Source organism: Cyprinus carpio, unplaced genomic scaffold, assembly GCF_018340385.1.
Source record: "Cyprinus carpio isolate SPL01 unplaced genomic scaffold, ASM1834038v1 S000000001, whole genome shotgun sequence".
Classification (NCBI taxonomy): Eukaryota; Metazoa; Chordata; class Actinopteri; order Cypriniformes; family Cyprinidae; genus Cyprinus; species Cyprinus carpio.
The window spans coordinates 1,204,064-1,216,393 of NW_024872754.1; the positions used below are offsets into that span (position 1 = coordinate 1,204,064).

Consider the following 12,330-nt stretch of genomic DNA (forward strand, 5'->3'; position numbering starts at 1 on the left):
TCAAAGTCCGGACCATTACGCTGAATGACAATTTTACACTTTGGAACATTATTTCCCCCATATTGTTACATTTTATTGACACAAAAGTAATTTGAAATATGAAAGACTAGAATTTACTTGCATTTAAGATGTTTTTAATGCATTTAAAATGACTTTTGTAAATGTAATGTGATGCAGACACGTCTCATCTTTGACCCGTTTATATATATATATATATATGAAATAAAAAATGAATGAATGAGAAACAGATCTTTTATTAAAAATGTTCTCTTTTTGTTTATTTGTAGTGACACAGAGAAGCAGAACACGAGCACAGCTGACGCTTTCTATCCAGTGTTCCCATAAAGAGACATAAAGCTCTAATATTGTCGAAGACGATTAAATCATAATACTGTGGCTAACGAAATCTAAATGTTAAGTATCTTTTACTGTAGTGACTGTAAAGCAACACCTGATCGGTTGAAGTGAGAACGTGCTATGATTGGCCGGCAGGAGAGTCCACCTGTCTGTGGATTTGTGTGTACATCTTGATGCTAGAAATGTTTCAAAATACACAGATGCATGCTGCCATGCACAGATGCACAAGAAGCAACTGGCAAATGAATGCTGGCAGAGCTGAGTTTGTGGATCACTGGAATAAAGGAAGCGTGCTGAAGAGGCTGAACAGAGCAGATCTGGCTCTGGATGAAGAGAGCGGAGAAGTGCTGGGGTACTAACATCTCACCCGAGGCTCAGCTGCAGGGTTAAAGGAGTGAAGCGTGGCTGAGAGCTGCTGCCCAACAGCAGAACGTCTACCACTCAAACTATGACAGCATGAAAATAAGCTTCGGTTTGGAATTGAAAAGAGCTCTTTCTGATGTAAAAGGCCAGAAACTCTTTTCAGTTTCCTTCTCCTTCATTCACTGTGGCGCGGTCTCTAAACCAGGCATGATCTAAGATGTTCTCCAAGGTGTCAATCGCTGATGGCCCTCCATGCCCAAGTTTCCCAAGAAGATCTGTGCATTCTGTGAAAGTTTCCAGAAGAGAGTGTCATTTGTCAATGTTTTACACTTTGCTCGTTTCAGCACTAATCATTTACTGTCACTTGTGTCTGAGCTTTATATGTTTTTCAAGCAATGTTCTTTCCATTGTGTTCCTGTCACTGGTCTCACCTCTGGACAGGTGTGCTTTTTTCCAGCACGGATGTCTTATGGTTTTGATGATCGCATCCAGCACGAAGTATAAGTTTTCAGCTGCTTGCAATTTAGCAGGCACTCTGAGCCTCGCCTCTAAATAAGCGTCTTCACTTCCTGTAAACAACACATTTCCAGAGTTTAGTAACGCATCAGCAGGGAACTGTAATAAATGAGTCAGTGATGCGTGTTCAGAAAGCCAACTCACGTTTTTTAATGATGTGCTCTGCGTATCTAAAGTCCATTATTTTTAACTGCAGGGTGTCCGTGTTGATGAGAATATTACTCAGATCTGTTTCATGAAAAATACCACGATCCCAGCAGTGACGCAGAGCAACGGCGACTTGCCACATGATGAGTCTCGCCTTTTCTTCACTCAGGTGACCTCGGGTTTTTTTGATGAACTTACGCAAGGTCACACAGGGATGGGGATTTTCCATTATCAAGACATTCTGCTCCTCCGTGATAAACCAGTCATATAACTGTATGACATGGTCGCAGAACGGAGGCCTTTGCAGCATCAACATCGTAGCTGCCTCTTCACACATAGGTCTGAGAAACTCTTCCTAAAGACAAGAGATTGACCAAAAGTTAGCTGACTCCTAACCAATTTCACATCTCCTAACTAAGGAGTGAAGGAAATTAAAGATGATGGCGATGAACTATTATTCTAGGCTTTGATTGTTTAATTCAGTTATACCTCATACTGTCGACCTACAAAAGTTAGTAAAACAATTCTTATTAGTGAATTTATTGTTGTAGTAAGTCTTTTCTTATTAGAGGATTTGATGTAGTTCTAGGTTTTTTCATCTTGACAGATTTGATGTGTTCGTGGAAAATGATGAACATTTTTGCAAACGTAAGTAAACTGATGTTTGTTTGTGTACATGATCATCTACAGTCTCTTTTAAACGTGTTGATCGATACTGTAAACTAGGGATGTTCATTTCTGTTATTTTTCCTAACCGACAACTGATATATAAACATATATATATATATATATATATATATATATATATATATATATATATATATATATATATATAAATATATATATATATATATATATAAAACGAATAAATAGGCCTATACGAGAAACATATTTATACTTAAATTATAAATTAAGAAAATGAAAGAAAAACATGTAGCCTAGTACGCAGAGTTTCGGTTCATTTTTGTGCTGTGTGAAAGGAAACAGACGGCAGAAAGCGCGGCATCCTATTTTTCTTTAGCCTTATTTTACAAAAGCACAATGATTTGTTTTTATTGTGAATGAACACAAATAAAGGCAAACCTTTTACGACTCCGATTATGTTTAGGACTAAAAGGAGTAGTTGCGTCCACTGTTAGAAGGAAAAAATTCAAGTGATTGCACCGCATGTGCGCACAGTTAAGCTTTGCTATACCTTGACAATGCAGCCTGTTCATAATCAAAATAAAATACAGTCAGTCAAACATATGGGGAAAAAAAATGTGTTAAAAAATATGTATTCAAATCTGTTAAACCGTTAAGGTTAAGTGTCATCACTTTACCGCATTTAGTTTTACTTTGAACGCGAGTGAAGTACATAATAAATAATATTTTGACATTCAAATACATCGTGAATACGGAAACATTTGATTTTGTGTCGAGTGAGAGACCCAACGTTGGTTTCAGTTTAGTTTTAGCCTAAATGAGTTGGTTTTGGCTTGTCGTTTATATTGCTATAGCCTCTTATATTTTTAATTCTTGTTCTTTTCTAAATACTGTTAATTGAAAGGATTTGTTGTGGAGTGAGGGGAACTAAACTTTCTTTGCTATGTTTACAGTGTTTATTATAATGTTTGTAAACATTTCGCGTCGGCATTAGGCTTATTTCTGAAATAATAAAATGCGACTTATACGAGACTTATGTTTTTTTCCACTAAAAACAGCACATTTTAAATTTTTATAATTTAACTGATTGTATTAATCTGTCAAAATTCTTACCGTCAGTTAAACGGTTAAAATGAGCATCCCTTCTGTAAACACTTATGTTTATGTCAGGACTTTAAAGTTCACAGAAAAAGTTTGATTATTCAGAAAGAGCAACATACCCTCTGGCCATCCGATCTTCTGATTCCTTCATAGACACCCGATCCCACTTCTTCTCCCACTTCATAGAGAGAGCGCAAGTACTCTGCTCCATGTTGAGCTTCATAAGGAAAGACAAAGTGTGACAACATGTTAATGAACAGACTGAAATCCAGCTGCAGCGCTCTGTAATAAAACCAGAAACAGACTGAATGAATCAGAGCAGTAATAACTGGAGACTCACGATCTGTTGTCTGGGACTCGAGCGGATCGGTGTCTGCTGTCGGTTCTGCTCTGGATGTTTGTGGAGGCTCCTGCGATGGCTCCGGGTCAGGCACACGAGGACACACTCTGGTTTTGAGGGTTTGGACGTGATGTTTTACAGACTTCCACACGCTCCTCAAACAACCACAGCCTTTCCTCCCTTTTGTGTGTTTCTCTGCAAACAGAGAATATTGATTAGAAACATCTTTATTATTAGCACAGATTAGTGGTCGACCGATATATCGCCAAGGCCAATATATCGGTCGATATTTGTCATTTTTCAAATATTGCCATTGGCCTATAAGTTGTTCTTGATGTGGCCGATGCGTTTGAGGCAGGACTTTTATTTTAACGGCGCTGAGAGCGGCACATTCTCCCTCTTGTTCGCTGTCGTCATTAACAGTTCTGTCTAATACGGATAGAAGTCTGTCTAATAATCAGACAGGACGGTTAAACAAGGGAACTAAAATGTATACAAAAAAAAGTATTATAATGATTGCTTTTATATTATTAGTGATAGAGAGGCAAACATTAAAATACTTTCTCGTTTGCCGTCAGCATTCAGCAAATACGCATTTATATCATTTAAAGAAATCTTTGAATGACTTATGAACATTTAATATCACAGAGCTTGCAAACTTCAGTGGGATCCAGCTGTGAGATCTTGTGAAGTGTGCATGTACTGTGTGCCCTGTTGGTTACAGTGTTTACTTCCTTTTATATTATATTTTTATTAAATATTTAGTTATTTGTGAAAAATATTTTGTCATCTAATGTATTAGTATAATTTATTTTTATTTTTAATTTTTGTTACCATTTTCAAATGATTTCAAATTTCTTAAATACTACTTAAATTAAATTATATCGCCAATCTTGCTTTCCAAGATATCGGCACTGGCTGTGAAAAAAACCCCGATATCGGTTGACCCCTAGCACAGATTACAGCTGATTGATCAGTTTTGTAAAACTGTCCTAAAGTAGAGCTGCTTTATGTTGTTCATATTCATGTTCCAGAAAGAAACTCTCATTTCTGTATATAGGTCAGTATAGATTTGCATTAACGTTGTCAGTTACCGGTTGGGTTGTTTTGTTGTTCAGGATTGTTCTCAGACGACGGTTGAGCTGTGCTGCTCTCCACTGGGAAGTACTCGAATGCATCCTCGAACACGTCGCTGCTGCTCTCAGCTGAAGCTACAGCTCTCCTCTGCGTGGCTTGAGCGTAATCGAACACCGGCTCGGACTCGAGCGGATCTGTGTCTGCTGTCGGTTCTGCTCTGGATGTTTGTGGCTCCTGCGATGGCTCCGGGTCAGGCACACGAGGACACGCTCTGGTTTTGAGGGTTTGGACGTGATGTTTTACAGACTTCCACACGCTCCTCAAACAACCACAGCCTTTCCTCCCTTTTGTGCGTTTCTCTGCAAACAGAGAATATTGATTAGAAACATGGTTATTATTAGCACAGATTACAGCTGAATGATTAACTTGTAAAACTGTCCTAATGCAGAGCTGCTTTATGTTGTTCAAGTGAATAATTAGCAAGTTTTCACTGAAGTTCATGTTTCTGGAAGAGACTCAGTGTTGATGCTGTGCTACACAGAAGTCACACAGTAATCGTCTCCTAGTATTTTTTCTGTATCCATGTCAGTTTTGATTTGTATTAACATTGACAGTTACCTGTTGGGTATTTTGTTGTTCAGGATATTTCTCAGCTGAAACAACAGTGCTGCTGGACGGATGAGCTCTGCTGCTCTCCATCTGCACTTGTAAGAAGTTCTCAAACGTGTCTTCGAACACTTCGCTGCTGCTGCTCTCCGTCTCAGAGTTATTTGTATACATTGTTTTGACTTTCTGCATCTTTGATTCTATAGTACTGTGTATTTGAATGCTGTGTCTACAGACTGTGAGTTTGTTAACACTTTCTGTCAAGTTCAATCTCAGGGAACTGCACGAGCTTCAACTGATAATGGCTGGACTGAACTCATTTAGTGTTGTTATATGTTCTGTGCCCTCTGTGACGTCACATCATAAATAGAACTGCGTGTCACGTGACCAGTCGAGCGCGCAAGTGACGTCACTTGCAAAGACACAAATACACCGGAAATAACAGTTTCCAGTTGTTCGATCGCTTTGCCAAAAAAAGATGCTGTAATGATGCTGTTAAATGATTTAAAGTAGAACTATAACTGGACAATCTATCACATCTACTCTCTGTAACGGATGAAGAATCTATATGAATGTTGTTCCACCATTTCAACAGTAGACTAGACTGTGGTGGGTAAATTCAGAGTAAATTTCCCTACACGGGTCACTATGAACACTGACGTCACTCTAAAATGATGACGCGCAGCAGAACTGTACAAAAGCTGTACATCCGCACATCACAGTATTATCAACCACCGCATACACCTCCATAACAATGTGCAGGATTCAATACTCGACAGATAATAAAGCACTCACCTGTCACTTGTAAATAAAGTCGGTGCGTCTGTCATGTCCCTTCACTCGTATTAAAAAGTAAACATGGACGAGTAACTTCTTGTGTTCGGTGCTAGCTGTTAGCCACTCATAGCACTCATGTTTACAATCTTTGAAATGGCGCACAAAACCTTTGTTAGCGAATTCAGTTTGAGTAGTTTATCCTTTCTCAATTATTCCTCTTTTGTCTGCAAAGGGCATTTAGTAGATGAGCATCTAGATCTGGTGAAGGCGCCGGCGACTGCGGTTTTATTTTCTTCTTTTACTTTAATTTCACTTTCATATTCATATCTTGGAAATTCCCAACTAAACGCTGTTGCCAAATCCAGCTACTTTAACACTGTAGCCGCGGGTTGTTTTTCATGTCCGCTGGTTGAAGCGACCTCAATAAGCTGATATTTATCCCCTGGAATATGAATTTTACCAGGAGAACCCCGCCAAAAACATTTATATTTTACACCTGGAACGCGATTTTAACGGGGCACCCCTCGAAACGCGATTGGGAGGGGTTTGTCGAGAAAACCTGGCAACCCTGACTGCTAGACCCAGAGGGCGTGCTGTCATTGAACGTCAAAATGTGATTGGCTGATGATTCTGTCACTAATGCTCAGATGTGACGTCTTTGAACAAAAGGGTAGCACTATCTGACTTTATGAAGGATACTCCAGTTCAACCTCAACGAAACTAATCATAGGCCATTTCGTGGACATTACACAAATGAAAATGATACCTTAATAATAATAATAATAAAAACATTTTTCACACAATTTTATTTTTATAGGGCCAGCAGAGAAGGCCCTGACGACCCACCTCTATTTCACATTTATACCGGCAAAGCTAATCATTATCAAAGATACAAAAGAACTATTAGGTCTAAATAGCTACACAAAATTATTTTACAAAATTACGGATAAAAAAAAATATATATATATTGGGTTTTTATTGTATAATTTTATTTTAAGCCTGTTTCAAGGAGACAGACTATTTACAATTTTTATTATTAGATAAACTGACAATAGTTTTATAAAATAGTACACTATAAAAATAAATACAAGTTTAGAACATATCCATAAAAATAAATACAGAAGAAGGAATGCAAAGAAGCACATTATGTATTTCAGTTTCAGTTCAACAGAATACTTTCAGATTCAATTCAGTTCAATTCAAGTTTATTTGTATAGCGCTTTTTACGATACAAATCATTGCAAAGCAACTTTACAGAAAATTCAGTTTCTACAATATTTGGTAGTAGCTTATCAGTGATGACTGTTAGTTTGGGTTAGCATCATCTGAGGTCCTCTGAGGGGCTGGCATCATCTCTTCTCAGGTGTTCTGGATCCAGACTGGAGCTTGTGTAAATCCTAGTTACCACGGGATGTAAATCCAGCAGAAACAGAGAAACAAACAGAGACATAATTAGCGTAGCTGCTGTTCCAGCCAAGTAAAATTAATTAGTTTAACCCAAGCTAAAGAGTAATAATGCACATTTGATCAGATATAACTGCAGTACAAAATTATGAGATGCATTATTTGAATGCTTGGCCAAAGAGGTGTGTTTTTAATCTAGATTTAAACAGAGGAAGTGTGTCTGAACCCCGAACATTATCAGGAAGGCTATTCCAGAGTTTGGGAGCCAAATGTGAAAAAGCTCTACCTCCTTTAGTGGACTTTGCTATCCTAGGTACTACCAAAAGTCCAGAGTTTTGTGACCTTAGGGATCGTGATGGATTGAAGCGTGGTAGAAGACTAGTTAGGTACGCAGGAGCTAAACCATTAAGGGCCTTATAAGTAAGTAATAATATTTTGGTAACTGATACGGAACTTAATAGGTAGCCATTGCAGAGCCTGTAGTATTGGGGTAATATGATCATATTTTCTTGACCTGGTAAGGACTCTAGCCGCTGCATTTTGGACTACATGTAGCTTGTTTATTGAGGATGCAGGACAAGCATTTAGCAGTGCATTACAATAGTCCAGTCTAGAGGTCATGAATGCATGAACTAGCTTTTCTGCATCAGAAACAGGTAACATGTTTCGTAGCTTGGCAATGTTTCTAAGATGGAAGAATGCGGTTTTTTGTAACATGGGAAATATGATTTTCAAAAGACAAGTTACTGTCTAATATAACACCCAGATTTTTGACAGTAGAGGAAATAACAGTACATCCGTCTAATTGCAAATTGTAATCTACGAGATTCTGTGTAATGTTTTCTGGTCCAATAAGTCATATCTCTGTCTTATCTGAATTTAATAGGAGAAAATTTAGATCGGGTGGCGTCTGGTTATTTGTTAATCTAGCCACTGTGCTAAATAAAAACCTTGGATTGTTTTGGTTGTTTTCTATGAGTTTGTGGATATGCTCGGCCCTGGCAGTTTTTTTAGAGCCTGTCTATAGCTGGACATACTGTTTTTCCACGCAATTCTAAAAACTTCCAAGTTAGTTTTTCTCCATTTGCGCTCCAGACTACGAGTTTCTTTCTTGAGAGAGTGGATATTACTGTTGTACCATGGCACAGTACGTTTTTCTCTAACCTTTTTCAATTTGATGGGGGCAACAGCTTCTAATGTATTAGAGAAGATAGTGCCCATGTTGCCAGTCATTTTGTCTAGTTCATGTGTATTTATGGGTACACAGAGCAGTTGAGATAAATCAGGCAGGTTATTTGTGAATCTGTCTTTGGTGGCTGGAACAATAGTTCTGTCCGGACGATAACGCGAAGCTATATAGTTATTATCATCAATACGCAGAATGCACGATACAAGGAAATGGTCAGTAACATCATCACTTTGAGATACGATATCTATATCAGTAAGATCGATTCCATGCGATATAATTAAATCTAGCGTATGATTAAAATGAAGAGTGGGCTCTGTGACATTTTGCTTGACTCCAAAAGAGTTTATTAAGTCAGTAAACGCAAGTCCTAATGCATCATTTGTATTATCAACGTGAATGTTAAAATCTCCGACAATTAGTGCTTTATTAATGGTAACCAACAGGTGATAAATGACTCATCAATTACATGTTCAAGGAACAAGTTCATGTCCTTCATCTCAGTGAAGAAAAAGCTGAAAGGTTCCAGAACAACCATTCTGTCCTCTGAAAATTCAGCCTTCTGTAATTTGTCCAAGGCCTCATCAACATCTTCATCCTCCAAACAGAGTACTTTGGGCAGCTGAACAGAACCAAGCAGCACACTTGGCTGCTCCAAACACCACTTGCTGCTGGCTTCCTTTAAAACTCTCTGTAAAATAACACAAAGAACAAGGGAGATACAATTGTAAGAAACCAAAATCATTAATTCAGTATTGTTCAAAAAACTAAAAGAAACAATTACTTTGCCTTTGTTGCTAGTCCCGTAACAAAACAGTGTACCTCTTTCAAGTGATGATTCAAGTAGTACATCCTCCAACACAGGATGCAGTGTATTCATACTTGCATCATCTGCCTAACAATTTATAAAATACAAACAAATGAATATTACACTTGATTGTGTTAATTTAAAAACTTCATATTTAAAGAGAATTTGCATTTTGTCTGACCCACTACACAGTATATATACCTGTGATGATGATTCTTGAACCCAATGTTGTGTCTCCTCCTGTTAGTCAAACACCACATTAGAAGCAAACATTCACAAGGTACCATGACATTTTCAGTGTCATTTTCTCAAGTAAATGCTTTTACCTGAAAGGTGTCCTCTATCTCCCTTTACCTTAGTCTCAAAACAGACTGCCAATCACCCCTTAGTGCGGCTTTAGACTCCTCAGTGAAGTGTGCAAAAACCTTTCCATGGCTGTAAAAAGTGATAATATTAAACAATGTTCCATTATTTATTTATATCCATAAAAATTAAAAGAAATACTGTACCTGTCCAGCCCATAGTTCTCCATTAACATCACACACCACCATTTCCGCAGTTCTGGCATGTTCAGCTGCTCATAACATGCAAGTTAATACATCTTTGAATATTTAAATCACACAGACTCAATATTTGTGTAAACAAGTACTCACAATTGTGTAATCAAATGAGGAATCCATCACCATGTAAAATGCAGACTATACAGGAAAAATCATTGAGGCAAAACAACAAAAACAATCTTACCATTAACATAAAGACACCACAGTCACTGCCATAAGGTTGACCTGGAAAGCCCTTTATTAAAACAAAAGAAAGATGAGTGAATATAATATTTCAAAAAGCAACACTTTTGAGACTTGTTGTTTAGGTTATTGCTATTTTATAGGAATTGTAATGTTTTTGAATATAATCGTTGATTAAAAAAAAATAATAATAAAAAAAATAAAAATTGGTGTTTAACACAGATGCGTCGCTTTACTCTAAATATAGACTCGTTTTGCAGCATTCGAAAGGGTTTGTTCTCGGGGATAGGCCAGTCACGATCATACTCATCAAAGTCAGACCCATCGCTGCTTTGAGACAAAAAGTTTGTTTCAGAGTCCTCCCGACGTTTATTTAACAGCATAAGATAATTTTGGTCATGAAGTGTTTTGTTCAAACAGACTGATATGGAAATTTTGTTTCAGAGTCCTCCCGACGTTTATTTAACTGCCTGTGTGGCACCGTCCCACTGGAAAAAAGTACCAAATTTTCCACCATAATTAAATTCTCTCCAAGTTTGATTGTGAAAGTATGCCCAGTCTACTGGGGTCAAAAGCAGGTAGTCGCATTCAGATGTATTTTTTTTGTTAGATTAGGATGATATGGAGTTTTATATTCTGCTGCGTCTTGTCAAACACAAATGTCCCCACGCGTTCATCAGACACAGAGAAATCTTGCTTCACAAAATCTTCATATTCACGGCCAATCTTTGTTGGCCCACGTCTTTCCCGGTGAGTATCTTCACCCGTTTCAACAGAACTTCTTGCAGTGTTACACACATCACTCTTGTTTCAGGAGTGTTTGGAGTAGTGGTGGCCATCGTAACAATGTAGAAAACAATGTAGAAATATCCCCCGCGTATAACTGAGTCCCCTAAACCTTATTTAAATACCATATTCTGAATTTAGGTTGGGGGTGTGTCAAACAACTAAGGATGTGATTCAGCTAGAATCACATTCAGCGAAGCTAACCTGGTCCAGGGCAGGAAACTGTCAGACTAAGCTGAGCTCCTCTAACACTGAACAGTAGGATTGCGATGATATGACCACTGACTCTCTCACATATCATAGCCATGCAGCCCTTTTCTCTGGTTTTATGACAGCTGTACCTTTTATAGTTAGAACAGATAGCATTAGAACTTTACAATCTTACATTGCTCTTTATAGCATTAAAATCAAACTAAACAAGTGTAAAGCTCAGGTAGTTCATGAGAACCTCTGAGCAATTTTACAAATATATTTTTAATCAATTTAATAAAAAGAAAACCAGTAGCTGAATAGAGTGTAGATGGAAGAGAATTATTAAGAAACAATCTTGTATCTGATATAAACTAGGATAGTATAGTAATATAATTTAAATGTCTCGAAAGAAGATGAAGTTTAAAGCGATATTTTATGAAATCAAGCAAATTCACAGAAATATTGTCCTCTAACATCTCTAACATGACAGCAAAAACTAGGAATCAAACCGTGAGGCCTAGGAATTACCATTAGATGGGAAAATAAGAATGGCGAAACTGCGGTCAACAAATTCAAACAGAAAGAATGAGCAAAGTCATGAAAACACAAAATTGTACTTGTTTCTTAGTGTAATGTAGTGAAAAACTTTGTGGCTTACAGTTCACTATGGTGTGAACACACTGATAAAGTCAAGAAATCTTACAATTTTAGGCGAAAGAGTTAGAACAAGCATTTGGGTTGTTAGGCTAAATTGTGCTCATTGTCATTATAAAGATTTGTATGTTTATATTCATTTCAATGCATGTATGAACACTGTTACAGACTTTGTCTTAGTAACATGCAATACAATATTTTATTAAAAGATAACGCTATGGACTGTTTGAGTAACACTCTCTCATCTCTGACACTTTTACTGTCGAGTTTTACCGCTTACAGGCACCCAACTAACCGAAACCTGTAACGCTATCATAATTATTTAAAATAAATATAATCTTCATGCCTGACACCTGTGTAACCGACTAAAACTAATATTTATGCTAAACAAACATTTGCAGTTGTGAAAAATTAAGAGAATTAATAGATGTCAAAAACTGCTCCCCACATTTTCTTAAAGAAGAACAGTTTATTAAGATAGACATGAGTATACATACATATAGACATAAGAATGACTAAAACAGTCAAAATCATCCCGCCTCTCGCTTAAATTAACTACTTATCAACAGTGTTTTTTTTTTTATTGAAGTACTGTTTAGAGACGCATACAAAGAAAATAGCGCACCCA

General features: G+C 37.3%; 2 protein-coding genes and 1 long non-coding RNA gene across 5 annotated transcripts; all 3 read right to left on the minus strand.

Moving 5' to 3' along the window:
• Window positions 1-282: 282 nt before the first annotated feature.
• On the minus strand, window positions 283-1,773 carry LOC109052857 (serine/threonine-protein kinase pim-1-like). The gene is made up of 3 exons (XM_019070283.2): window positions 1,381-1,773; window positions 1,152-1,289; window positions 283-1,004 (listed from the first exon to the last, which is right to left on the minus strand). Exons 1-3 carry the CDS (start codon window positions 1,718-1,720, stop codon window positions 880-882), a joined length of 603 nt encoding a protein of 200 aa, XP_018925828.1. The 5' UTR covers window positions 1,721-1,773; the 3' UTR covers window positions 283-879.
• Window positions 1,774-3,191: 1,418 nt separating this feature from the next.
• On the minus strand, window positions 3,192-6,265 carry LOC109097117. 2 transcript variants are annotated; one of them, XR_006158666.1, is made up of 4 exons: window positions 5,948-6,265; window positions 4,564-4,905; window positions 3,470-3,664; window positions 3,192-3,346 (listed from the first exon to the last, which is right to left on the minus strand). XR_006158666.1 is itself a non-coding variant. In XM_019110791.2 (3 exons), exons 1-3 carry the CDS (start codon window positions 5,045-5,047, stop codon window positions 3,231-3,233), a joined length of 795 nt encoding a protein of 264 aa, XP_018966336.2. In that variant the 5' UTR covers window positions 5,048-5,146; the 3' UTR covers window positions 3,192-3,230. The 2 variants fall into 2 exon arrangements, 1 of the variants encoding a protein (XP_018966336.2); XM_019110791.2 differs by lacking the exon at window positions 5,948-6,265 and having other exon boundaries at window positions 4,564-5,146.
• A 2,567-nt stretch (window positions 6,266-8,832) lies between these two features.
• Window positions 8,833-10,174, minus strand: LOC122142554. Of its 2 annotated transcripts, XR_006158674.1 has the most exons (5): window positions 9,837-10,174; window positions 9,654-9,762; window positions 9,529-9,567; window positions 9,342-9,414; window positions 8,833-9,210 (listed from the first exon to the last, which is right to left on the minus strand). It is a non-coding gene; the product is annotated as an uncharacterized LOC122142554 (long non-coding RNA). The 2 variants fall into 2 exon arrangements; XR_006158673.1 differs by having other exon boundaries at window positions 9,654-10,174.
• Window positions 10,175-12,330: the final 2,156 nt, after the last annotated feature.